Source organism: Camelus dromedarius, chromosome 5, assembly GCF_036321535.1.
Source record: "Camelus dromedarius isolate mCamDro1 chromosome 5, mCamDro1.pat, whole genome shotgun sequence".
In the NCBI taxonomy this organism is placed as follows: domain Eukaryota; kingdom Metazoa; phylum Chordata; class Mammalia; order Artiodactyla; family Camelidae; genus Camelus; species Camelus dromedarius.
In genome coordinates this window covers 83585264-83609573 of record NC_087440.1, presented here as the reverse complement: position 1 = coordinate 83609573, position 24310 = coordinate 83585264, and the positions used below count along the sequence as shown (strand labels likewise).

The 24310-nt window shown below is 51.3% G+C and overlaps 1 protein-coding gene across 2 annotated transcripts in view; it reads right to left on the bottom strand.

The window, feature by feature from the left end:
- Positions 1-24310, bottom strand: part of SLC24A4 (solute carrier family 24 member 4) — a 158182-nt gene that overhangs the window by 44276 nt on the left and 89596 nt on the right. Inside the window, exons 3-11 of one of the 2 annotated variants that reach the window (XM_010988081.3) lie at positions 17797-17873; positions 15209-15283; positions 12658-12742; positions 11975-12078; positions 11086-11160; positions 8294-8319; positions 6659-6712; positions 4962-5104; positions 256-425 (exon numbers count right to left, since the gene is read on the bottom strand). In XM_010988081.3, the coding sequence (XP_010986383.1) occupies positions 256-425; positions 4962-5104; positions 6659-6712; positions 8294-8319; positions 11086-11160; positions 11975-12078; positions 12658-12742; positions 15209-15283; positions 17797-17873 (809 nt within the window). The remainder of the gene's footprint in view (positions 1-255; positions 426-4961; positions 5105-6658; positions 6713-8293; positions 8320-11085; positions 11161-11974; positions 12079-12657; positions 12743-15208; positions 15284-17796; positions 17874-24310) is intronic. The other variant, XM_010988088.3, reaches the window with a different exon arrangement.

The following is a 24310-nucleotide window of genomic DNA, read 5'->3' as shown; positions in this document are numbered from 1 at the left end:
GACAAAATACTCGGTGGAACATGGCAGGCATGGTATTCAATTGCTACCTGCCTTAAAATCCCTCCAGATAGGACCATATCCTGCCTGCAGGTGATGTCTGGGTTCCAGGTGACAAACGCCAGCCTGGCAGAGGATGCCCAGGGTCCGACAGCAGGAAGCGTCCTGATGAGCCAGGGCCTCCTCAGAGTATCTGACCCGCCCGAGGCTGCTCGCTCTCATGCTCTCACACTCTCACGGTCCTCGAGGCCAACTCACCTCGTTAATTATGATCCTGCTGGCCATGCGCAGCCGTGTCCGGGGTCCAAACTTATTGGTGATCATTATGCGTAAGCCTGCCTCTGGGAAGTTGAACTTGGGAGGGCTGGAGCTCATGACCTCGTCCACCATCACCACCGGGTTTTTGCTGTACTGTGGCTCCTCCTTCACTGTATTGAGCACAAAGCCAAAATTAGCGTTGTGACCCACAGAAGCAGAACCCAGGTTCTGGGGGACTGACTTCCCCTCGCATTGCAGATGTCGTGGGCTGTAGGTGAAGCAGCCGTAGCCACCTGGGAGCCTGGCTTCAGCTCCTCCTGTTAGTCCACGTGGGCCCCTGGGTTGGAACCGCCTGCTGACCGCGAACATTAAACAGAGCCCCGTGGTGCCCCATGGTCCCCCGTTACAGGACCACTCCCACACCTCCATGGCTTGCGCCCCTGTCAGTCGAGGCCCCTATCTTCTGGGGCCCAGGCTTGGCTAATTGCAAAGGTCTCTTAATTCCTCATCTAAGCCTCCCAGGGCAGCCAGCCCACCCATAAAGTGGACAGGCCCCTGCCATCTCTCACCTGTGACTCTGAGAGGACTTTCTTCCCTTCTGTTTAGAGGCTCAGACAAAACTTTACAAATTGACAAGGGCCCCCTGGAATGGAAAATGCTGGATGACACCAGAGGGTACTGGTTCTAAACATCCATGAGGCCACCTGCTCTGTCGTAGAGGAACCTCCTCCACCTGGCACAGAGGGTGCATCTAAATTTGTTCTCCGTGAGGTAGGCAGTGAGGTCGAAGATCTGGATCACAGGCCCTGGAAGAGGCGACTGAGACCCAGGACAGGAGCCTGCTTGCTGAGGGTGCATGGTGAGCTGCCGGCAAAGCCAGGGTTCCCAATAAAACCAGCGCCCTCCTGCAGGGAGGCTACACTCTCTGACCCTTTGCTTCTGCTCATGAGGCGGAAGAAAACCTTCCTTGCCACCTTCACAAACATACTCCGGGCTAGAATCCTGGAGAGTTTGACATGTGACTCCAGAGCCCTGGAGGGTCCAGAAACAGAGACACTCGTGAACACAGCACACAGAAGCAGGGGGGCGCTCCCCTCCCAGGGCTATCAAAGCAGATACGCCCGTCCCTATGCACTGGTTACCAGCTCCCAGTGAGTGACCTTGCTGGGTAAGAGTAACCAGAAGCAACTGAGAGCAAACCTGCACTCGAGTTAATGGCACAAACACGAACAAATGCACACCAGACACACACACCCTCACCAAACAGGCAGCAAGGCTCAGCAGACAGGAGGCGTGTGGTTAGAACCAAAGCCAGGAGGACCATGCATTTGTCGGAGACAGACGCTAACCGCCAAAGGGGCGTGCGTTGGACTCATGGATTTTTTTTTAATGCATGTGTTATTGCTTGGATGAAAGCAGATTACTTACAATTTAGAAGAGAAGAGTTAAGGAGACAAAGGCCAACAGAGATTGCCAGAGATGATTAGCGTGCGGTGGATGCCGAGAGTCGGGGCAGCATTCTTGATGGTGGCCAAGATGCCAGGGAGTTATTTGAAGGAGGGTGTTAGTAGAAGGGCTTCAAGGCTCGGGGTCTCTGGCCTCCTGGCAGAACTCCACGGCTCGGCCCCAGTCGGAGGAGCAGGAGCCCCTGTGCCCACTGCCCCTCCCTGCTGCAGGAAAGCTGGAATCCCTCCCTCCCAGATGGAGAGACCAGCCAAACAGTGGCAGGTGCCAGCCTCCGTCGGTAGAAACAGCCCTGTCAAAGGCACCGCCTGGGAGAACGACTGGGCCCAAAAGGAGGGAAGAGCTATGAAACTTGGCTTCTCTTGTCCTGGCACCGCCCACTAAGGGGCAGCACAGGGTGATACGTCCAAACCAAGGGTGCCTGCCCAGCAGGTAACCTGATCAGTTACAGCATGTTTTTCTGGCAGTTCAGCCTAAGGCCGGGCATCACCCCCTCCCTCCCTGATGCAAGCCGAAGTTGTATCCAGGGCCACGGCAGCTGGGAAAGGTCCCAGAGTGAGCCTAGCTAGGGGTCAAGATGGCCCTGGCTGTCGGGCTGTGTGCAAGGCCACCGGACAGCCAGCAAGGAGGGGCCAGACTCCCAGCTGTGGCAGGAAACGGCGTGCCTTCCTGCCTCAGGCCCAGGCACCTTTTCTTGGTGTACTGTGCTCTGCTTTCTTGAGCAGAACTGAAATGGGATGTAAAATAATTTGTAAAAGTTTTAGGGAAAAACCCCAAACAACTGAACATAGAACAAAGCTGGAGAATGCTGTCTCCCCTAAAAGGGAAAACTGGTCTGAGCTGGTCAGGTGAGCTGACCTGCACGACCTTTAAGAACATTTAAGAACATAAAGGCATTTTATAAGAGTCGGGGGTAAAAGGGCAGTTTTCTCTCCTGTCAAGAGATTGCATTAAACAAACTCCAAAACTGATAACAGTAAAGTCAGGTAGGGGTGTGTGGGTGTGCGGGTATTCCTGAAAGGACCTACCAGTCAACAATCTTTGACTTCCCTGGGTGGGGTGGTTTGTTCAATCTGCCTGGAGGCTGAGGACTTGGTGGAGGGGAGCTCTGGGTTGGAAAGATTCTGTGGCAACACTGTCAGAAAAGGCAAAGTCCCAAAGCCCCACTGTTCCCCTCAGGCCTCTCTGGGGTGTCATGGGTGCCCCTTCTCCGGCCCTAGTCAATCTGCTTCTAGGGGACAGGGCCTGAAGTGACTCTCACACGGCCCTCTGGGAGGGAAGGGGCACCACCAAGCATGGCTGCCTCTCTGGGCCTCCACTTCTTCAATTCCAGGCATGGTCCCCCCAACCCCCTGGACCTTTTCCTCCTTGGCCTTTACCTAAATGCATCCACACTGACAGAAGTTGGAGGGAGGCCTATTTTTCTAGAAATTTCCCTGGGCTTAGAGCTTTGGGGAAAAGTAACAAACTTGAAGGAAATCCTACTGTCATGGGTACACAAGTGAGGGAGACAGGGCCACCAGAGAGCATCTGAAAAGGCCCCAAGTGGGCTGTGGCCTCAGGGCAGCCTGGAGTTCCCCGGAGGAGGAAGTGGCTCACACCCCCGTCATGTGGCACTGGGCATGGGCCGCCTCCGTCAGCCACATGGGCTGCAGGTAGCTCCTAGGGCTGGCACCTGAAAACGCAAGCATTTTCTGCTGGCCTGAATGACAGCACTCAGAATCTCTCCTCTTGCTGTGAAGGTGCAGAGGACCCCAGGAGCACTGATCCCCGTGTACGAGGGTGGCCAGCAACAGCCTCTGCTTGAGAGGCTGTGTGTGGGGACTGTCTCACAGCTGCTACGTCTGTGGGGCTAAAATCCAGAAATCCTCCCCTTCTGCGGAGGCTGTCCTGGAAACGGACTCTCCCCTGGGGTAGCCTGCTCGGCATTTAAGGAACAGGACACATCGCACAGCCCCACGCTCTACAGGCATCTGATCTCTGTCCCCCACAAGCGGGCCTCCGGTGGCCAGGCTGTGGCCTTGCTGGCACCCATATCCTCCCCTCATCAGCCCTCATCCAGCTGTGTGGAGAGACTCAGCCCTCACTCCAGCACCTAGGACAGGTGCCCTCCTCTCGGGGTTACCCGAGACGGGACAGAACATACTTGCCCAAAGTGCACACTGGGGGAAGCTCCTACCCTGATCTGCCTCAGGGTGGAGACGGGGGAGGGGGCCAAGGGTATAGGTTCTGGGCCCCACATGTCCCTGATACAGGCGAACAGTCCCCTGAGACTCCACGGTGACATCAGAGGGGCCAAGAAGGAATTAAAGTTGCCTGAAAGAGGATGTGACTTGTCCAGGGCCATGAGGAATAAGGGAGAAAGAGCCCTCAGGTGGCCAGTCCAGGGTGCTCTCTCCCGGTTAAGGTAGAACCTGGCAATGCCAGCTTCAGCTGTTTGTTCCAGACGCAAACTACAAGAACCAACTCAGGCCTTCACACAGGTCTTGGGGGGGAAGAGTGTGAATCCCCTCGCCTTCCTGGCGCTGCCCCCAGATGGAATCACCTGGTCACCAGCTGCATTAAGAAATGAGGACAAGGTTTCCAGGGCAGTAGCTGGTCAGGCCTAGACATTCGGGGGACTTGGCAGAGATGACTCTCTGGGTTGGCTCTGAAGGCCCAGAACCCCCAGACAAGGGAGCCAAACAGAAGCCAAGGAGACTAAGCTGCAGTCCCCAGGGGAAGGGGCTCCTGAGCAGGTCTCTGGGGGCGGGGGTCTGGGAACTCCTGGTCAGCTGTCTTTCCCAGACTTGCTGCTCCTCTGGGCGGTGAGCCAGTGGGCTCTCCAGAACTGAACCTGGCATTTGAGAAACCACAGGGAACCCCGGGCCCACACTGCCACCCCAAGTCCTCAGCTTCCTGTCACTGGCCTGTGACACTGGTCAAAGATGTCATTCACCGCATTTCAGGAAAGCCAAGCCAGCCTCGAGCCTTCCTTGGGAGGCTTGGGGAGACCCCCAAGGATGTAATTTTTGACTCTTGAGTCATCCTTCTCCCATCTAAGCAAATGTCTATCTGAGCCACATGCCTAAATGACTGGCCGTCCTCATTCAGGGTCCTGTGACCAATGGTAAGAGAATGACAATTTAGGGGGAGTGTGTGTGTGCTTGCATCTGTGTGTGTGCACACATGCACACACACACAGAGAAGGGGAGAGTGGTTTCAACGGCACGGTTGGCCCACTCCTGTCTGCTCAGCCTTACCTTGCCCCAGCAATGGCACGGAGGGGTCATCAGAGCTACTATCACAGTAATCATTACCATCCTCCAGCTCACTGTTGACCGTGTTGCCATTTGCAATGGTCTTTTGTTTGACTGTGAAAAAGGCCTGCATCTTCACATTGTACCTGCAAATCAGTTAAGGCAGGAGGTCAGAGATGCAGGAGAGACCGGCAGGGGCGTGGGCAGGGGCCTCCCCCTCCTCCCCCCGCCCTCCCCTGTGCACCTGCAGGGATCCTGGCCCTGGCGAGGGGCTGGGGAACTAAGGCTTTTCAACTGAGCTGATGAGAGTTTCCTGACAAGAACCTTGGAACAATGTGCAGTCACAGGGGGCCTGCTCCTACTGAGATGCCAGTGGGCTTCCTGAGGGCATAAGAGAGCTTCAGCCTTAGAAAATCAATGAGGCCTACTTATGCCTGCCACAAGCCTGTCCTAACAAAAGAAGTTCAGCCCAGCCTCTGGACAGGCTCAAAGCAGGTGTCTGTCCCACAGCCGCCAGCCTTCCCTGAATCATTCCTGCCTAGCATCACAGTTCCCACAGAGAGGAAACTCCACCCCAGACCCCAGGCTGCCTTGCTGAAAGGCACTCAGAGAGAAGATCACTTAAGGACAATTCCCTTGCAGTTTGACGGCTGATTCCCCATTCTTATAAAACTGTGAACTCAGGGATTCAGTCTCGTAAGACTCAGGGGTGTTTTTCTCTTCAATCACCTGTGGAGGAGTGAGGAGAAAGCTAAAACTGAACATGCCTTAGCTCACGGGTGGGTTTTTTTTTAATTGTGGAAAAATACATGTAACATGAAGTTTGCTATCTTAACCATCTTCTAAGTGTACAGTTGAATCGTATTAATTACTTCCACGATGTTAGGCAACCGTCACCACTATCCACTTCCTGAACTTTTTCAGCACCCCAAACAGAACTCTGTTCCCGTTAATCAATCAGTCATTCATCACTCCCTCCCAAGCACCTGGTAATCAATCTCTAATTTGCTGTCTGCCTCTAGGAATCTGACTCTCCTTGGTAACTCAGCTGAGTAGAACCGTACAATATTTGTACTTCTGTGAGGATCCCTTTCACTCAGTATAAGGTCCTCAGGGTTCATCCACCTTGTGGCGTGAGTCAGAACTCCCTTCCTTTCTATGGCTGAGTAATACTCGTCATGGGTAGTCTTGAGATGATTCTGACCTGGGCAGCTTCCGGAGGCCCTCGAGGGTGCACAACCCCGGACCCAGCATCTGCATCTTTAGAACTACAGTGGTGCCCCTCTGTGCTTGTGCAAGGTGGTGGCCCTGAGAGGTGGCATTTTATGAAGACTGGAGAAAGCGGGGATGCCTGGCTTTTTCAAAAGAGTCGTATTAAATTATTAGGCGATTTACAGAGACAGCAAAATAGGGTGGTCACCCTGGGGCGTGGACCTGGGTGTGGAGCAGGCGGGAGAGGCCCTTGCCTCCTACTTGTTTCGGGAGTGGCTTCATCCTCCGCGCACCAGCCACCCAGCACGACTCCCCTGGCCTGAGAGCGGACAGCACCCTAAAACCGCATCTGAACATCTCTCTCCAGAGACCTGGGGTGGCCAAAAGTGACCGAAAGGTCTGATGAAGGTTTTCTCTTGGCTCTAACAAAAGGCGAGAGCAGGGTGTGGAACGAGGGGTCAGACAGCTTGGAAGAAAAGGGCACTTACTTCATGATCAGAATGTAAAACACGTACAAGATGATGAGCACCAGGCCTTCCCACCTCAAGGAGAGAAAGGAGACTGGTTAGAGCCAGGGAGGCCTATGGCGCTGCAGCCGTGGCAGGATGTCCTGCTATGTTCCCTGACCCAGCGCCCAGCCCAGGCCCCCAGCCCCAGCTGTCCTGCAGCCCAAAGCCCACTTGGTAACGAGAGAGAAGGCTGAGGGTGGGTCCTTCTCAACTACAGGGAGCCTGTAGGACTCGGGAGGAGTTCCCCTGTCTACCTAGAAAAAGGAGGGGCCAGGGTCACCTCATCCCAGATTCAAGGAAGGGAGGGGCCTGGAGTCAGGCAGATTTGATCCTAAGAGGCCCTCTGGTCACACGGGATTCTGGCCATGGACCAGAGAAGCTGTGTGCGCAGGTGGGAAGGGGGCCCTAAGAACTGCCTGATGAGACAGGCCGGGCCCAGGAGCCTCCTGGGCTGAATGTGGGGGTGCGGCAGGGTAGGGCGGGGGTCTTTCTGGGCTGCACTGACTACCCTCCTGCAGATGTAGCATCCAACCCCACATGTGATGGGATTTTTTTTTTTCCCAGCTCAGAACATAAGACTTTGGGGAATCCTAATTTAAACATGGCTTAATTTGGTCATCTGACAAGTGTGTACTGAAGACCTACTATGTGCCCGGCATGAGCTACAGTCCTTTGGGGGGGCTCTCCTCTGCTGACAGAGCTTGTGGCCCAGCAGAGCCGCAAAGAGAGTTGTAGATGATCTGACCCTGCCATCTCCCCAAAACTCCATCTATAGATGAGGAAAAGGAGCCCCAGAGTGGAGAGGCTTTCTGACTGACATGGGGGGTCAGGACCCAGAGCCAGGTCGCTCTGGGTCCCCAGCACACAGCACTCACATCAGGCCTTCCTGAATATATGCCCATAAATAATCACATACATGATGCAGATCTGAATCACTCCCAACGAAGAGAACATTTTCATAGCTTGTGAATGTAAGACACATTTATGCCCTCTAAGTTAGGGTGGAAGTATCAACCTTGTCTTTAGAAATTTGTGTTTTATGTAGATTAAGCAATCATCTCCTCCCTCAAAGTCATAAGGATGAGTCCCTGTATTTTATTCTTAACTATTTTAGTTTTGCTTTTTATAGCAAGATCTTTAATTCATCTAGAACTTAGTCTTGTATAAGGTGTGAGGGAGGGATCTGATGTTACTTTATTCTATATGGATTCCTAGTTGTCCCAGCAGCATCTGAGACCCCCTCCCTGACTCACTGCCCTGTCATGATGCCTGCCATGTCCCCCAGCCCAGAACTGGGCCCATTACTGGGCCCTTGGTTCCATAGCCACAGTGGCCTCTGCTTATCCCTGGGCAAAACACCACACTGTCTTCATTATTTTAGCTTTAGAATATATCCTGATATCTGGCAGGGCAAGAATATTAACAAAAACAATCTTTGTCACTTTGAAAGGATAAACAAAGGCATAATTGTTTAGAACGATACCCTTTTTACTTTCACAAGTTCACAAGCTCATGTTTGTAAAAATAATTTTTAAAAAGCTTCAACGAACCCAACAAGCAAAGCAAGGATACTAACAAAAAAGGGACAACGAGAAACAAACTTTAAAAACTTACCACACAATTTCCTCGTCGTATATGAACTAGAAGGCAAAAGAAACAAAGGGCAGGGGGACAGATTTATTCCAAAAGCAGAACCAACCCAGACCCCTAAGCACCTCAAGCCGACACATACTGGCTTGTTACGTGTTTCACAGAAAGCTGGGCTCCTGTCTCCATGTCTCAGTTTCTCAAATGTAAATAGTGACCTTTCCTTGGTGGAAACCTCGGTCAGCACATGATGCAGTGTGAGGGCTGGGGTGGGGCTCCCGAGAGAAATGGCTTGTGCTTCGTGAAAGTCCAAGTACCCACGGGGTCCAACTGGCGGGGGTCTGTCCTCATTAATGGAAGAGCTGCAGAAACCAAGGATCTTAAAAACTGAAAAGGCACCTGTCTCTGTGTGTATGTAGATACATATGTATGTCTATCTATATCTGTCTGTCTGTCTATCTCTCGTACCTATGTGTGGGGGTGGGGATGTGTAGGGAGGAAGGTATGTTTTCTTAAAAATAGTAACACTTTTGAAAACTCTGAGGGTAAGGGACCCACTTGTACCATTTGAAGGGAGGCCAGGGGTGGTGGTGGGGATGCCATGGCTTCCCAAGAGGGCGCCAATGTTGCCTAACAACCCCAACTTGCATCTTCCAAAGGGGACAAAGATGTCAGGTGCTGCTGTGGTCCAGGGGAGGACCCCTGTGACTGCCCCAGCCAGGCCTGGTGTGCACTGGAAGGTGAAGGTGCCCACCAATCTGATCTTAGAGACACCAAGGTCCCTACACAGGATTGCAGGAGAGGCCAGGGGGCTGTTGTCTGACTTGGGCCCATTATACCCGTCTCCTGGCTGTCACGGCAGGTGTCACACATAGGATCTTGCTTTGGGAAGCCACTTCGGAGAGGGCCATCCTGGCCAGGCATCACTGTGAGGCTCCCCAAAATCCAGGCTCTGAGGAAGAGGCATTCAACAGAGGGAGCCTGGTGCCACCCCCTGGGGAACTTGGGGGACATTTATGGGGATGGTTTCAGTTTTTATAACATAATGGAGGGCTACTGGCATTTAGAGGAGGTGAAGGCCAGGGGTGCTGGCCAGCCTAGAACATGTGAAACGGTTCTAACGGAGGAGTTTTTCTATATTTGTCACACACTTTAAATATCTCCTGCTAAATATTTAGGCAAGCAAAAAAAAAAAAAATCTGAGCCTCAAACTTAACTCCATTTTACAAATCAAAGTATTTTCCCATGGTTTTAATAAATGCTTAATTTTCTAGTGAGTGAACTGTCATGCAAATTGAGAGACAACTGTACTCGGCTGTTTAAGATTTTATCAGGAGTCATTGATAATTTGGGGAAATGACATCATCAATGTGGGCACCACTCACAGGGTTTACATGCCAACCCAGCACACCTCAGTCTGCGCTGGTAGTCGTTGGCCTCACAGATTTTTCTATATGGGGACAACGGATGACATCATCCTGTGTTCTAGCACCTTTGTGCCAAAACATTTACACACTGGAAGATACATTCTTCTGTTATAAACTACTTTCATCTGTCTTTTATAGTACAGTCTATGTATTTTTTAACATTGTGTGTAGGTAAACTGTTTTATCTATAACTTCCATTTTTAGGGGTGTGGTGAGTGCTCTCAGATGCCCCAGCGAGCCCCTAGCCTGATGTTCATGCTCCGCTTGTGTATGTGGCCTGGACTTGGGGATCTGCTCCTAACAGAATATGGCAAAAGTGCTGGGTTGTCACTTCCAAGATTTGGTCACAAACAGACCATGGCTTCCATGTCGGTGCCTCCTCACCCTCGGTCGGAGGGAAACCAGTTGCCATTCTGTGAGCTGCACCATGGAACAGCCTGAGGCCTGCCCGCAGCTGCGCAAGGGGTCCTGAAAGCAGGTCCTCGTGCAGGGAGCCCAGAGATAATTACACCTGGATGATACCTGTCAGAGACCTGAGCCAGAGGGCTCAGTGAAGCCACTCCCAGATTTTGATCCATAGACAATGACAGCAATGAATGTTTGCTGTTTTAAGCTGCTGAGTGTTAAGGGAAAGTTGTTACACAGCAGCAGATAACTAATACAAGGGTCGTGACTCTCATCCCCAGTTGGTTCTAGATCTTGTAAGGTTGAGAACTGTCGCTCTAGGGACCATCCATACCCTAGAACGTGGGCATGCCACTTGCATCTGCCCTCATTGAATACGACCTGCCCTCACGCCACCACTTTAGAGCTCCTTTTGGATGGAAACCACTCCCCTGTGGGTGACATGGTCCTCGGCAGTAACATGTGTCACGGACTTCACTGCTGTCATTGTCATGTGCCATGAGGTCCCCCCAGCCCTCTGAGGGGCCACAGGGATAATACCCCCCCAAACTAACGGGCCCCAGGGATCCCTGGTTTGGCTCCTCTTCTGCCCCCAGCCTTGCTCCCAGCTGGCCTCTCTGACTGCTCCCCAGTGGGCTGGGAAACCACAAACTCTGCTCCTAGCGAACAGGCTCTGAGTGAGGCTCTGAAGGGCCTCTGATGAGCACGTGTTTGAACCTAAATGAATGAGGCGCATGACACCTGCTTTAGTTTTTCCAAGGCCTTTTTGCCCTCAAGGTGGTCCCTGGATGCACTCAATAACCAAAGCGTCAGGTGTGAGGTTGTTGGGAAAGGAGGGCACTGTGGCAGGGGATTGTCAGTGTGACTGCAGTCAGTGGCCAGCACACCCCAGGGTGGGGATGCCGTGGGTTCTCTGGTTACAGTGCCAGGGACAGGGGTGGGCAGGGGCCCGGTGCCTTCACAGGGGAGGGGGAGGGGGTAACTCACGGCAATGAGCACGATGACAGAGAGGGTGTAGTACACGGAGTCTCGGCACACGGCCCACCACGTCAGACGGACCACCTGCCGAGCAAAGGGCCTTCAGTGTTTATTGGCCCGGGAGACGGAGAGCAGGGCAGGGGGACATAGCTGGGGGCTCCCACCACCTCCAAATCCTGCAGGTGCAGAGACATGCCCACGGAGCTCATTGTAACTGCGCCACCAGATCCCCACCTTGCCTGGCTGCCCAAGGCCACCCTGTGCTCTTCATTATAACAGAACAACATGCATAAGTGATGGCAAAGCTGCCCCTTGTTTCTCCACGGTGACCACATGGCATGTTTCCCAGCAGAAGCCAGGTGTCAAGGGGAGGCCAGATGCACTCACTCTCCCCCACCCACGCTGGAACCTTCTAGGGGTGACTAGATGCCGTACCTCTACATCCCTTGGCCAGGCAAAGCCTACCCATGACCTCGACTCTCTGAGGTCAAGTCTAATGTCCCCCTGTGGCTCTGAGGACCAGGAATATGCGACGGGGTATCAGCAACAAGCCAGCTTCACGGGGAAGCTCCCTGCGGGGAGGCCCTAGGCAGGCCCTGATTATTTCCAGAGTCTAGCTCAGGGTCAAGGTTAGAGGAGGCTCCTTTTAAACATTTAAGCTGTTTAATGAATGGTCCCCCTCGGACTGGCAGGCAGCTGATATACTTCTTGCTCTCAGAGCCCCCCAAGTGCCAGGGGTGGAGGGAACATCGGACACCACTGTTACATGCGAGGAAAAGGGCTCAGAGGGAAAGCCACGTCTCAAAGCCATAGGGAGTTATGCACAAGGCCAAGGCTGGGCCTTGGGTCTCCCCACCCTGCCCCTGTGTCATTTCATAAGGAGAGAGAAACCACTGACCTGCCCTGCAAATAACCCACAAACGCCAATGATACACAGGATATTGAACACAGCAGAGCCCACGATGGTCCCAACCCCCACATCTCCGTGGGTGATGAATACACCTGGAAAGAAAAAGGCACAAATCGTCATCTGCAAAGCCCAGGCCTGCCTGGCTGGCTCTAAGCCTGTGCCCCCTCACCCATGAACAGAGGGAATTTATTCTTACCATCAGAAAACACCTACGATGCTGGTGAGAATGGCAAAACCGGAGGTGGAAGTGCCCTCAGGGATCGGCTACTCCAATCTTCCCTTTTTTTTTCAAACAGCTTTATCTATCTATCTATCTATCTATCTATCTATCTATCTATCTGTCTGTCTATTTATTTAGGGGTTTGTCTTCTTTCACTCCATTTTTTAAAACAGCCTTATTGAGATGTAATTTACATGCCATAAAGTTCACCCAGTTAAAATATCATTTCAGCGTTTTTTGGTATAGTCACAGAACTGTACGATGCTCACCACAATCTAGTTTTAGAATGTTTTCATCACCCCAGAAGGAAATCCATACCTGTTAGTACCTCACTCCATCCATGCCCCAGGGAACCACTAATTCACTTTCTATCTCTCCATTTCTACCATTTTACAGATGAGAAAACTGAGGCTCAGAGCTGACAAATGCCCTCACTGTTGGGATTTCATACCAATAACAGAGGCAAACAGTTCTGGCGTCGAGCTTCCTGCAGCCATGAAGGTAGCTCCAGCCACATCTTCACTGAGATGGAGTTTCTGAAACAGAAGTGACCGCAGCCCCTCAGGCTCTGATGTAGGGGTGGTGGACACATGAGCTGGACACTCGGTAGCCAGGAAGAGGTTAGGGGAGCAGCACCGTGGCCAGAGCCAGGCTCCTCAGCTGGCAGCCTCCCCTCCCTGCACTTTGAGCGCATGCCCTCCTCCACTCTGCCGGACACCAACCCAGAATCCCATCTTCTCTCCTCATTGGTTAACTTCTGTTCATTCTCTGAGCTTTTAAACAATGTCTCCTTGATAAAGCCTTTCTAAGCGGCCACCCTGAGCCAGGTGCTGCCCTGGGACAGGCACAGTGTTTGGTCCTCCACTGCTGAAACACAAACCACACAGTGAGGGTCTGAGGTCCATTCATTTGCCTTCCTTGCTGGATGACGAGGGCAGGTTTGGTCTTTTTCATCTTTGGATCCCCAGTGCTTAGAACAGGGCCTGGTGCTCAGTGAGAATTCCACCAGTCTAGAGCCCATCACATCTGGTGCCCACACAGACCTTGGGTACCATGCCGACCTCCACATGTCAGGGTTGTGGGACTCAGAGGCCTTGGGGGACACACAGCCTGCCTCCTCCACCCAGAAGGCCTTCTCAGTGGCAGGGCTGATACCTGGCTGCTCACTGAGACAGAGGCCCATCCTCTGATCTGGAATGTGGTGCTGGAAGCTTTGAATGCTTGGGGAAACCATGGAGATTCTGGGTCCACCTGAATGCCAATTTGAAGGCGCCCACCTGTGGGTCTCAGAAGGCCTCTGGGCAGGCTGGCTGAGGGCAGGGCTCAGCCTCCTCCAGCTCCCACCCCGCCTCCCAAAGTACGTCGGGCACTTTGGAATCCCCGGGCCAGCACAACCTCCCCATAGAGCTTACTACAGAAGGGTTGGAGCTCAGGGCTTGATGGAAAATGGGGGCACAACACTGACCCCAGACAAAAGCCTGGTCACCTGACCTTGCCAAAGAGGTGTCATGGAAGAGGTTCAGCTATCAAAGCACATCCAATAGCTTCCTGCAGAATCCAAACCATGCTACATCCTGTCCTGCCTTCGCCCTGCCTTTGTCATTCCTTCCCTCTGGAATGCCCTTCCCCTTCTGCTCTGCCTGTGGAAATCCTTCTCACTTCCAACACCTGGACCAAATGTCATCTCCTCCAGGAAATGTTCCTGGGTTTCCCTTCAAAAGAACCTCTTCCTCCCTCCTTTAGGCTTCTGAGTCCTTGGATAGCTCTCCCAGAGCCCCTTCCATCCATCTTGCCAGGATCATCACCCTCACCCACCTCTGTTTTTAGGGAGGCAGGCAACCCTGCAGGGCACCTCCACCGTATGTGGTCTTGTGCCTTCAGTCACCCATTTCCCATGGGTTTCTGTCAACCCGAGGCAGGGAGGGGTCCCAACTCTGTGGCCGTGACATCCAAGCTCTTACAATGATGGGTGCCTGGGATGCACATTCTGTAAGGACCAGCTGACTGTTTTCCCCCAGGGCTTCCTCTGAAGTAGCGACAGGCTGCCAGCTGCCTGTAGTAACTGCTGTACCCTCAGCCCGCCACTCCGGGGACCTGCCCCTGGGCTGAGCCTCCTGCCCTGACACCCCAGCAGTCATTTCCTGATTCTGTTCCTTATGCTCTTTCTCTGGCTCATTTCTCTCTCTCACAAGTGTCTTGATGATGGTAAGCACATGTCTCGATCTGGGTGGGGGGAAGGGTGGGGACAGGGGTGGGCAGGGGAGGGAAAGGCCTTTGCACACTTTGGCCAGGTCATTCACTATTTAGAATACCCAGGTCAAAAGCAGCCAGTCCTACTGTGTGCTCAGCAGGGGACAAAGCAGTGGGGAAGCGCTGATTCCCAACAACCTGTGTCCCCAGCTGCAAACGTCCCAACAGCAACATGTCCTCAGACAGCTGGGAGACTGCATGCAGATAAAGTGTGCTGATGCCCAGCGCAGCCTGCCCACAGCAGGTGCTGAAAACAGAGGTCGTTTTCCTTCCTTGGCCAGAAGCCAAGAGTCAGAGTAAAGAGAAAGATTGGAGTCTTGTACACGAGGAGAAAGAAGTGAAAAATTGACAGAACAAATAAAAGGAGAAAATGTCAGGCTGCAAAGGTTAGGATGGAGCGTCTTCCCTGCAGGTGCAGCTCGGCACCCCGATCCCCCCTGGTACCTGCCCCCTGCACCTGGTTTGGGCAAACGCTCCCTAACTAACCAGGTTTGATTCAACTACCCATGCCAGCATTAAAGCCAGAGGCCGTGGGTAACGATTTCAAGTGGGGAGCCTTTTCTTCTGCCAAGCTCTGGGACAGGACGCCACCCCTCTAACTCTAATTTGGGGGGTTCGGACGAGGCTTTGCCATGATGGCGGCAAGCGCTTGGGCTGACAACCTTCACCTCCAGGGTGCTCCCCACCCTAGCCCCGTCTGGCCTGGTACTGACGTGCCACGTGTTGTTCATCCCCAGGCCCCTCTCACGTACCTCGCAGATCTTCTCTAGAGACGGAACAAAGAAGTCATCACATACTATGGCCAAGGCGTAGAACATGTACAGAGCCTGTGAATGAAACGGGAGACAGCGTCAGCCCACACACCTGCCACTGCCGGGCACGGCCAGGCACCCATCACGCGCCAAACCAGCCCGCTAGGGCAGAGGCCAGGTGAAGGGACGGAGGCACGGAAGAAAATTCCAGCACCACTGAGATGTGTTTTCTCAATTCCCCCCAGACAGATGGGGAAACTGAGGCCCTAACAAGAGAAATAACTTGCTGAGCAGCAGAGGGGACAAAAACTCGGGCCTGTGTCCCTTCCTCTCTTCTTAAAGAAGCAGCTCTCTCTCCAGCACCAGGGTTATACCCTCAAAAGGCAAGATCCTAACCTTAAGGGCCAAGAGGAAAGCATCTGAAATCACCATTTTAAGAGTTTAATCATCCTCCTGGTTTCCCCTCTTTAGTTTTAGCAAAGGCATCATTTCCTTATTATCAACGGCCCACCCCCTGCCAAAACAGACGGTGACTTGAGACCCAGCATTTCCTGCGACACTACTTGATGTTGGCCCAGGTTATAACATACAAGCCATTTACACTGGGAGGCTCATAGGACAGAGTTCAGATTCCAGGGCTGATCCTGGGAATTACCTGACTTGTGACTTTGGATAAGTCACGTCTCCAGGTCTTAGTTTCCTCATCTGTTTGATGACAGAGTTAAGAACAGATCAGTGGTTTTTAGATTGTTTTACTACAGAACCCCTCCCTGACCTGTCTACCCAAGACAGCTTTACTGAGCTGGTCTTATGTGCCAGGTACTGTTCAAGCCATTAGGGGTATGTGGTGACGATGCCAGGAAAAGCCTCTGCCTCTTATAACTTACCTTAATGGGGGACAAATAGGCAAATAAAGTATAACTCCCAGGAAACAATAAGTGCAAAGGTCCTGAGGCAGGGGCCTATTTGATGAATCTGAGGAACAGTAAGGTCACTGGTGCCGGTAGAACAGAGTGAGAATAAGGTAGAAAATGGAGAATGTGAGGTTGGAGGGAGAGGCAAGGACCAGGACCCGCAGAAAGGAGATGGGATTTTACCCCAAGCACTGGGGGGGAAGCCATTTCCTTCTTCAAAGAAAAAGTGATGTAAATGCCCTGTTCGCAAAAGAGGGAAAGGCTGGGCTGCTTCAGCTAAAACAGTGTGATGTTCTGACAACTGAACAATTAATCGTGATTAAATAAAGTGGAAGATCTATCAGCTGTGACCAAAGCATCCAAGGCAGACGTCTACTGAAGTCCAGGCGTGGCTGTCCTTGGATATGATTCATTATCTTTTGGGAGGAAGCAAAGAGACACAAATATGGAGGGTGTGGGTTCCTGCAAAATTCCTGAGGTCCTCTCAGGTTCAGGAAAAAAGGCTTTGTCGTAGCAACGCCAAGACTTTCATAAGGCAGGGGGACAGAACTGCGGGACTAATTTGCCAAACCCACACCCCCTTAGTGAAAGGGGAGGGCACGGGAAAGCCAGAGACACTGGGAAGATAATAATTATTACAGAAATAATACACAGGCCTGTCACTCAAAATCTGCCTAAACCTTCATTTTCACTAATGGCTTACCCTGTTAATTAAAACGTCACTCATTCATTATTCTCCGGTGGCTACCACCTATGAGAATCCCAGCCTTCACTTGCTCAATTGTCTCTCGCAAAGACAGATACTTGGTTGGGTTTAAATATGTAAGCGGATGGTGCTGGGTGGTTGGGGAACCTGATCAGGAGGAACATGTGCTATGGTTGATCCAGCACAGAAAAGCAAACCCTGGACACCTTTATTTCCCCGCACCAGACAACAGGGCTGGCAAACTTTTTCTACAAAGGAAGAGACGGTAAATTTTTGTGGTTTTGTGGACCACGGAGTCTCCATCACTACCACTCAGCTCTGCCACTGACGCACAAAAATAGCCACAGATGACGTAGAAATGCATGAGAATGGCTGTGTTCTGATAAAACTTTATTTACAAGCGCAGGCAGTAGCTGCAGGCTCTAGTTTGCCTACAGAGAAGAGTGACTTTGACCTGTAGTTTAGGCTGGAGCCCACTACGCCTTCTTGAATTGCTATCTGAACTCCACCACTGGTCATCAGGGCTCATCTAACACCGAGGGAAGTTTGGGAAGAAGCAAGTGCAGTTATGTCAAGGTGGTAAAATGGGGGTGAGGTCATGGGACCCATGCTAGCAAGCAGGGATGGAGCACTTATCCTGTGCCATGCGATGTCCGATGGACTTGACCCACATTCACTCGTCTTTACCCATCTGGGAAAGATGCCGTCACGCCTATTTTATAAAAGCAGTAAAGGAGGCACAAGAAGACTTGAATCCTTGACTTGGTTCTGGGGCCACTCACTGTATAACACTGAGCAAGCCACTTCATATTCTTAAGACTTCATTTTCTTGTGGTTAAAATGCGTCCAGAATCTGTTCTCACAGAGCTCCTACAAGGCTTGGACAGGACCTTTGACATGCTGTGCTCTGAAGACAGGCTTCCCCTGCCTGAAGTTTAGGGACGTCCCATCCCGAGAGGACCACTTACACCGAGGATGTGCAGCAGGACGGCTCCATGCTGTCGCTCCTGATTGGAGAACAGGTCTGCGGGGAACTCGTGAATGGCTGAAAGATAAGAGGACACAGCAGGGTGTTAGTTACCCACGAGCATCATCTGAGACCTGGGGGTCAGCCAGGGAACTGTGGAGTCCCCCCATGTTAGACTGCCTGGGGAGAAGGCCAGCTGCTTCTCCTCAGTCCAGGGCAGACCTGCACTCTTAGGAAAACATTGCTGGATGCAATGTTTATCCAGAGAGTCTAGTACCTTTGAGTTGATTGTGTTTTGCATATCCCTTGCAATTAAAAAAAAAAAAAAGAAACACTTCATACCCACTAGGATGTTATAAACAAAAAACACAAGTAAGTGTTGACAAGGATGTGGAAATACTGGAACCCTCATACATGACTAGTGGGAATGCAAAATGGTGCAGTCAAGTTGGAAAACAGTCTGGCAGTTCCTCAAAAGGTTAAACACGGAGTTACCATATAACCCAGCAATTCCACTCCCAAGTACCCACCCAAGAGAAATGAAAACATATGTCCACACAAAACCTGGACACGAATGTCCATAGTAGTAATATTCATAAAAAATTAATATGTGGAAACAACCCAAACATTACCAACTGAGGAATGGATAAATAAAACATGATTTAGCCACACAAATGGAATATTATTTGGCAATAGAAAGAGGTGAAGTACCGATACATGTTACAATGTAGACGGAGCTTGAAAACATTTTGCTCAGTGAAAGCAGCCCATCACAAAAGACCACATGTTGTGTGATTCCATTAGTACAAAATGTTTAGAACAGGCAAATCTATTGAGGCGGAGGTAGATCAGCGGTTGCCTACTGCTGGAAGGTACGGGGGATGACAGCTGAGAGGTACTGGGTTTCTTTCTGGGGTAATGAAAAAGTTTAAAATCGTGGTGATGCTTGTACAATTCCGAATATATTAAGAGCCACTGAATTGTATACTTTAAATAGGTGAATTACATCTCAATAAAGTTGTTACCAAAAAAAAGTATAAAATGGTCAAAAGACACCAAAGAGAAAATCAGGGGGGTGGTTCCTTGCTTTGTCAAAGGCCTCCAATCACATTCGCAGCAGTTTCCCAAGTGGCTCCAACATACACTGGGATGTGTTACAAACGCGATCAGGTTGAGGCTGGAGACGGCTGTCCCCCCCGGGGAGGGCAGGCCCCAAGGTCACATGGCCAAGTTCAGTTTTCAGCTCTAATATTTACAGGCTGCATCGACAGGGACATTCCTTTACCTCTTTGTCCTTCAGTTTCCTCACCAGTAAAACAGTGAGACATTTTAATAATGTGCCTTACCCTTAAAGGTTGCGGTGAGCTTCAATCAGCCCTCCCAGGACTCTGGAATACTCTCCTCTTGCCATCGCCAAGACCCAGCTGAGAAGCAGGCTCCATGAAGAGAAGAGGGGAGGGTTCATCGCTCCCACTGAGTCATTTCAGCGCTCAGGATAGGCATTCTCCTGCAAAGCCCTGCCAGCTGGTCCCAGACCCGTCAGCCCCTTCTCTCACGGTGGATCTGTCACTCCAGGTGGGGAAGCAGAGATCCCAGAGAGGACAAGTGACAGTGGCAGGGTCAGGGATGGCAGTGCCCAGGATGGCACTAGAAAAATCTGCCCACCACTTGAGCACTTTTTTTTTTTAAACAAGAGCCACGCAGAGCAGGGGAAATGATCTATATGGAGGTGAGGCTTGAGGTAAACTTTGGAGGGGGATCTGAGGCTAAGCTTGTCCCTCTGTCCCCTGGGCCCCTCAGGCACCAGGTGTGTCTCCATTGGCATAGTGGCATCTTGGGTCACTGAGCACCATGTCACCGGCCCTCCTTTGGCACCGAGAAAGCCCCTGTGAGGTGGGGACCACCACTCCTGTTCTGGGTTCTCATCGTCCTGGAAGGTGGGGGCAGCCTCATGAGGTGCAGAGCCCCCTGCTTTGGGAATCAAACACTCGGAGTTCAGGTACCCTCCCTGACACCCTCAAGTGGTCTGAGCAACGCTTCTTGGGCCTCAGAATATTCACATTTAATGGAGGAATAATTCCTTCCCACCTCCCATTTGAGATGACCAGCAGGTAAGGATGTTGTGAATGTCATTCCTACAAGTCCTCTGTCAGACACTGCCACGCTCCCATGTCCTCATCACTGGTCATCACCTCAGCTGGACTAGAAGTTTCAAGAAGGCAAGAATGCACACTGCCCTGTACTGCATTCTCACTGCCCTGGCCAGGTCTGGCACACAGTAGGTTCTTAATAGACCTTAACAGTCAGTTGAATAAACAATGCTAAAATACTAACAAAAACAACCACCTGCATCTTCTCATCCTGTTAGAGTGCCTTCGTTACCCTTGCAAACCCCTTAAATACCTAGAATGCTACTTGGCTCACAGTGAGCACTTGATAAATGTGTATAAATGAACTTCCAGGGAAAAAAAAATCCCTTGTCTGTAAATATAACTTGGCTCTAAGCTCTGAAAGTGATGATTTCTCCCTTAAAACAGAAAAAAAGTTTTCCATTTTTTATGATTAGATTCTTCCAACAAGACCAAAAAACATTAGCTCCCCAAACACCCAGAAAATGTTCCCACTTTAAAACAAGCAGCATATAATGAAATATAGATTCTTTTACTTTCTTTTCCTGTAATCAACCTTCTTTAATAGAATTGCTCTGTCATTTCAAGGGCATGGGTCTGCTTCAAGGTCTGGTGGCTCCGAGATGGAGAACTAAAAAGGGAGAAACTCAGCATTCCTGTGTCCAGAATCTTGTTTCCAGGAAAAATGTAACTGTCTGGGATATTTCACGGCAGATCAAGTAGACACTTCTGCCATGAAAATTCAAGGCAGTCTTTGATTCTCCAAACCAGTGATTTGAAAGCTGGTAATTTACCCAATGCAGGGAATTCTTGGAAAATTAGAATCAAGTAATGCTGCCTTTCTGCTATAAGGACATATCAGCTGGGCTCCTGCAGCGGGGGACGTGGGTTATAAATGGCTTTGTCCTTGGTAGGGACAGACTTCTGCTGGGCTAGACACAGCACCTTGCTCTGTGTCCCCAGGAATATGCCACAAGGCTGCGGAGGGGAGCGAATACCCTTCGCTTTGCCAGCAGAGACAGAGGAACCAGCAGAGCCACCAGCTGCTAATGACCCATCATCACCCTCTGTACCTACAAGTCTTCTGGACACACCCTGAACCCATTAGGCAGGCACTGCAGCCACAAATGTCCCTGCTTTCCAGAAGATACTCAGCAGGGGAGGGATGGGTTCAGGGACCATATAAGCCAGAACTCAGTGGAGGACCCTGAGTCCCTCTTTCAGGCTAAGGGCCACCTCTAAGTTGGATGGGAACCGTGCTGCACTGGGAGACGGAAGACTTGAGTTGCAATCCTGATTCAACTGCCCATGAACCCGCGGTACCCCAACCGAGTCATTAACATCTTGTCCTGCTACTTCTTCAGGGGCAATTTGCTGCCACGCGAGGTGGTGAAACGTCTTTGTCACTGTGTGTGGCATGACCTGGCGTGGATACCAAAGGCTGCAAACAGGCAGATGGCTACCCCGCCCTCCCCAGTTGGCAGCTGGCAGCTGGCAGCTGGGACCAGTGCACTCCCCAGTGCAGGAGTCAAATCCTCTGGAAGTTGGCATCTGGGGGAGGGGGGGGTACAGACCACGACACATGTGCAGCAAGAACTCTGTCCCTCCCACCATTGTCATCAACAGAAACAATTTTAAACTGCAGGCAGCCTACACAGCTGCCGAGGGCATTGTCTTTAGAAGCAGGTAACTTAGGTTTCAGAAGTCTCTTATTTGTTACCTGCATGACCTGGGCAAGTTGTTTAACACCTCTGGGCTGTGACCTCACCTGTAAGTGGGGATGCTGCAGAACCTGCCCACCAGGCTGCCGTAAGGATTAAGTGATACAGAGAATGCACGCACAAGCACTTAGCCCAGCTAGGCTACGTCACTCTGAGGATCCTTAACTTACAGAGTCCTCCCTCTATACCCAATCTGTCCCCACTGTTCCAGGGACCTGCTCTGTGAAAGCAAAAGAGAAGAGGAAACCAGCTTCGTGGGGAAAAAGCGAGCACGATGATACTGGCCACATTAGGACCTGAATGCTGGTGCAGTTCCATCTCAGCCTCCTGAGAAAACCTTCTTCATCTCTCTCAGGCATGCTGGGATTAGGAGCCCCCGGCCATGTTCAAGGCCGTGATGCTTGCATGTCTGCGAGGGGCCGAGCCAGCCCTGTCTGCTCAAATCCCTACCAGGGAGAAGGGAGAAATCAACAGGGCGCACACAAGCAGCTTTTGAGGTCATGCGTAAGCCTTTAAGCCGCAGAAATCGGGAGAGTGGTGAGTGCAGGGAGAGGGAAGAGATGTGTCTGCAGGTGGAGCTGAGCTCAGGAAACCAGAGATGATTCCAGTACCCACCATACCCAGAGGGGGTGGGGGAGGAGCGAGGGAGGTAAAGCAGTCAGCGAGCCGGCAGCCTCCCCAGCCCTGTTTTAGGATTTTTCCTGTGGACCAGTCTGCACCCCACTCCACTGTGTGGGGGGCAGGGAGAATGGGGGTGGGAAGGTCTTTCCTGCTAGTTGCCTTCCTGAACATTGAAAGGGAAACCATAAGGTCCCTGGGGACAAAAGCATCTGCCCCCCTGCTCCCCTCCCCCATCACCAGCTACCAAGTTCTCTGACATCTTAGAAGTCAGACCCCTGGGGCACACTTGACCTTTTTTGTTGACACATGAGGTTACATGAGTGATGCCGTAATATTTCATAAACCCTGCATTCCTGTTGCCCTTTCAAGGCTCTATACTTCGGCCAACATTGCTGCTGGTTCCCAAAATGTATTAATTTGTTCAACAGGTGTTTACTGCACACCCACTCAGCAGGCGTTGGACTCTCTGGAAGCGGGTGGATGAGGTCCTGATACATCCTCACGCCTGGCAGCTCTTCTTCTAGGAGGGTGATTGGACTTTCAGAGAAAACCAAAATGATTCAGAAAGCGGTAGGTTATCAGGATGGTCAACACCCTGATCCTGAATGAGTACAAGTCAATTACATACTTCTCGAGCATTTACTATGCGCCAGGCACTAGGCTTGGGGCCGAGCCTTGAGGATGTGCCCTTAAGGGGCTGCTGGGGGTCAGACAAGTGCACAACTGACCGACAGACAGTGAGAAGCTTGCTGTGATGGTGAGGAGCCAGGGGGCTACTGACGTGGGGGAAGCGGGGTAGGCAGCAAGCCCTTGGAGAGAGTGGTGCCCATGTCCAGTTTCGAAGGCTGCGTTACTGACTTTTCAAAGTCCTTTAATCTGCCATGCCAGTGTGGAGAAGACGGTTATTCCCATTTTATTGATGAGGAAATGGAGGTCCTGAGGGGCCAAAGGATTCACCTATAGTCACACACCCAGTTTGGCACAGGTGAGAGAAGAACCCAGGCTGGGAGCCCAACTGATACCAGGCTCTTTTCATCTGAGCATTTTACCTACAAGAGGGGTACATCTCAGGACTAAGGTCTCCTCTACCCAAGGAGCAGGCTCTGCATTCCTGGAAGCTCTAAGGGCCATGGCAAGAAGTCGTGCTCTGGAAAGAAGGAATGCAAGTGGCAACTCTTAGGTCAGTGATGCTTACAGCCCAGGAAACACCCATACAGAGTTCTAGCCCGTTACTCCACGGACCCAGGAGAAATCTGTCACTCATCCTCCTTGACCTCCCTTATTTATTAAACATTTAATATTTATTAAACATTTAATTAAACATTAAACATTTATTAAACATGTAATAAAACTGACCACTTCCTATTTAGGGATGAATGAACATGTCTATGAATGAATGTATGTATTATCTATCTACCTGCCCATCCATCCATCTTACATACAGTAAAATTCATTCTTTGTGGTGCATGCTTCTATGCATTCTCAACACCTCTCAGGCACAGTGTTTCCATCACCCCAAAATTCCTTTGTGCAGCCTTTTTGTGGTCAAACCCTCCTCGAACTCTGGCAACCAATGATATGTCTCCTTCCCCTACAGCTTGCCTTTTCCTGAACATCATACCCATGGAAACACAGGACATACAGCCTTTTAGTCTGGCTTCATTCAGCAAAATGAATTAAGATTCACCCACGTTGTTGTGTGAATCCACCTTCCTACAATGTTCTAAGGTCCTCTGACCCCACACTCTCCTCACTGGCCCAGTCTCCTTTAGAGGGCCCCCTCCTCTGTGGGACACTGAATGCTGGTTTTGCCCTGAGTCCTCTTCTTCCCAGGTCATCTGGCTTTGACTTTCTAATCTCTGCAGACTTGTCCCAAACCTCAATCTTTCCTGAGCTCAAGACCTAACATACCCATTGGCCAATGGGACATTACTCCCTGGCCATCTTATAAGTACATTGAACCTGTCCCCAGTGAGTGGCCCACACTCCATGCTGGTCTGGTGCTGTCCTGGACAACCTCCTCCTCCTTCATACCGTGTGATGA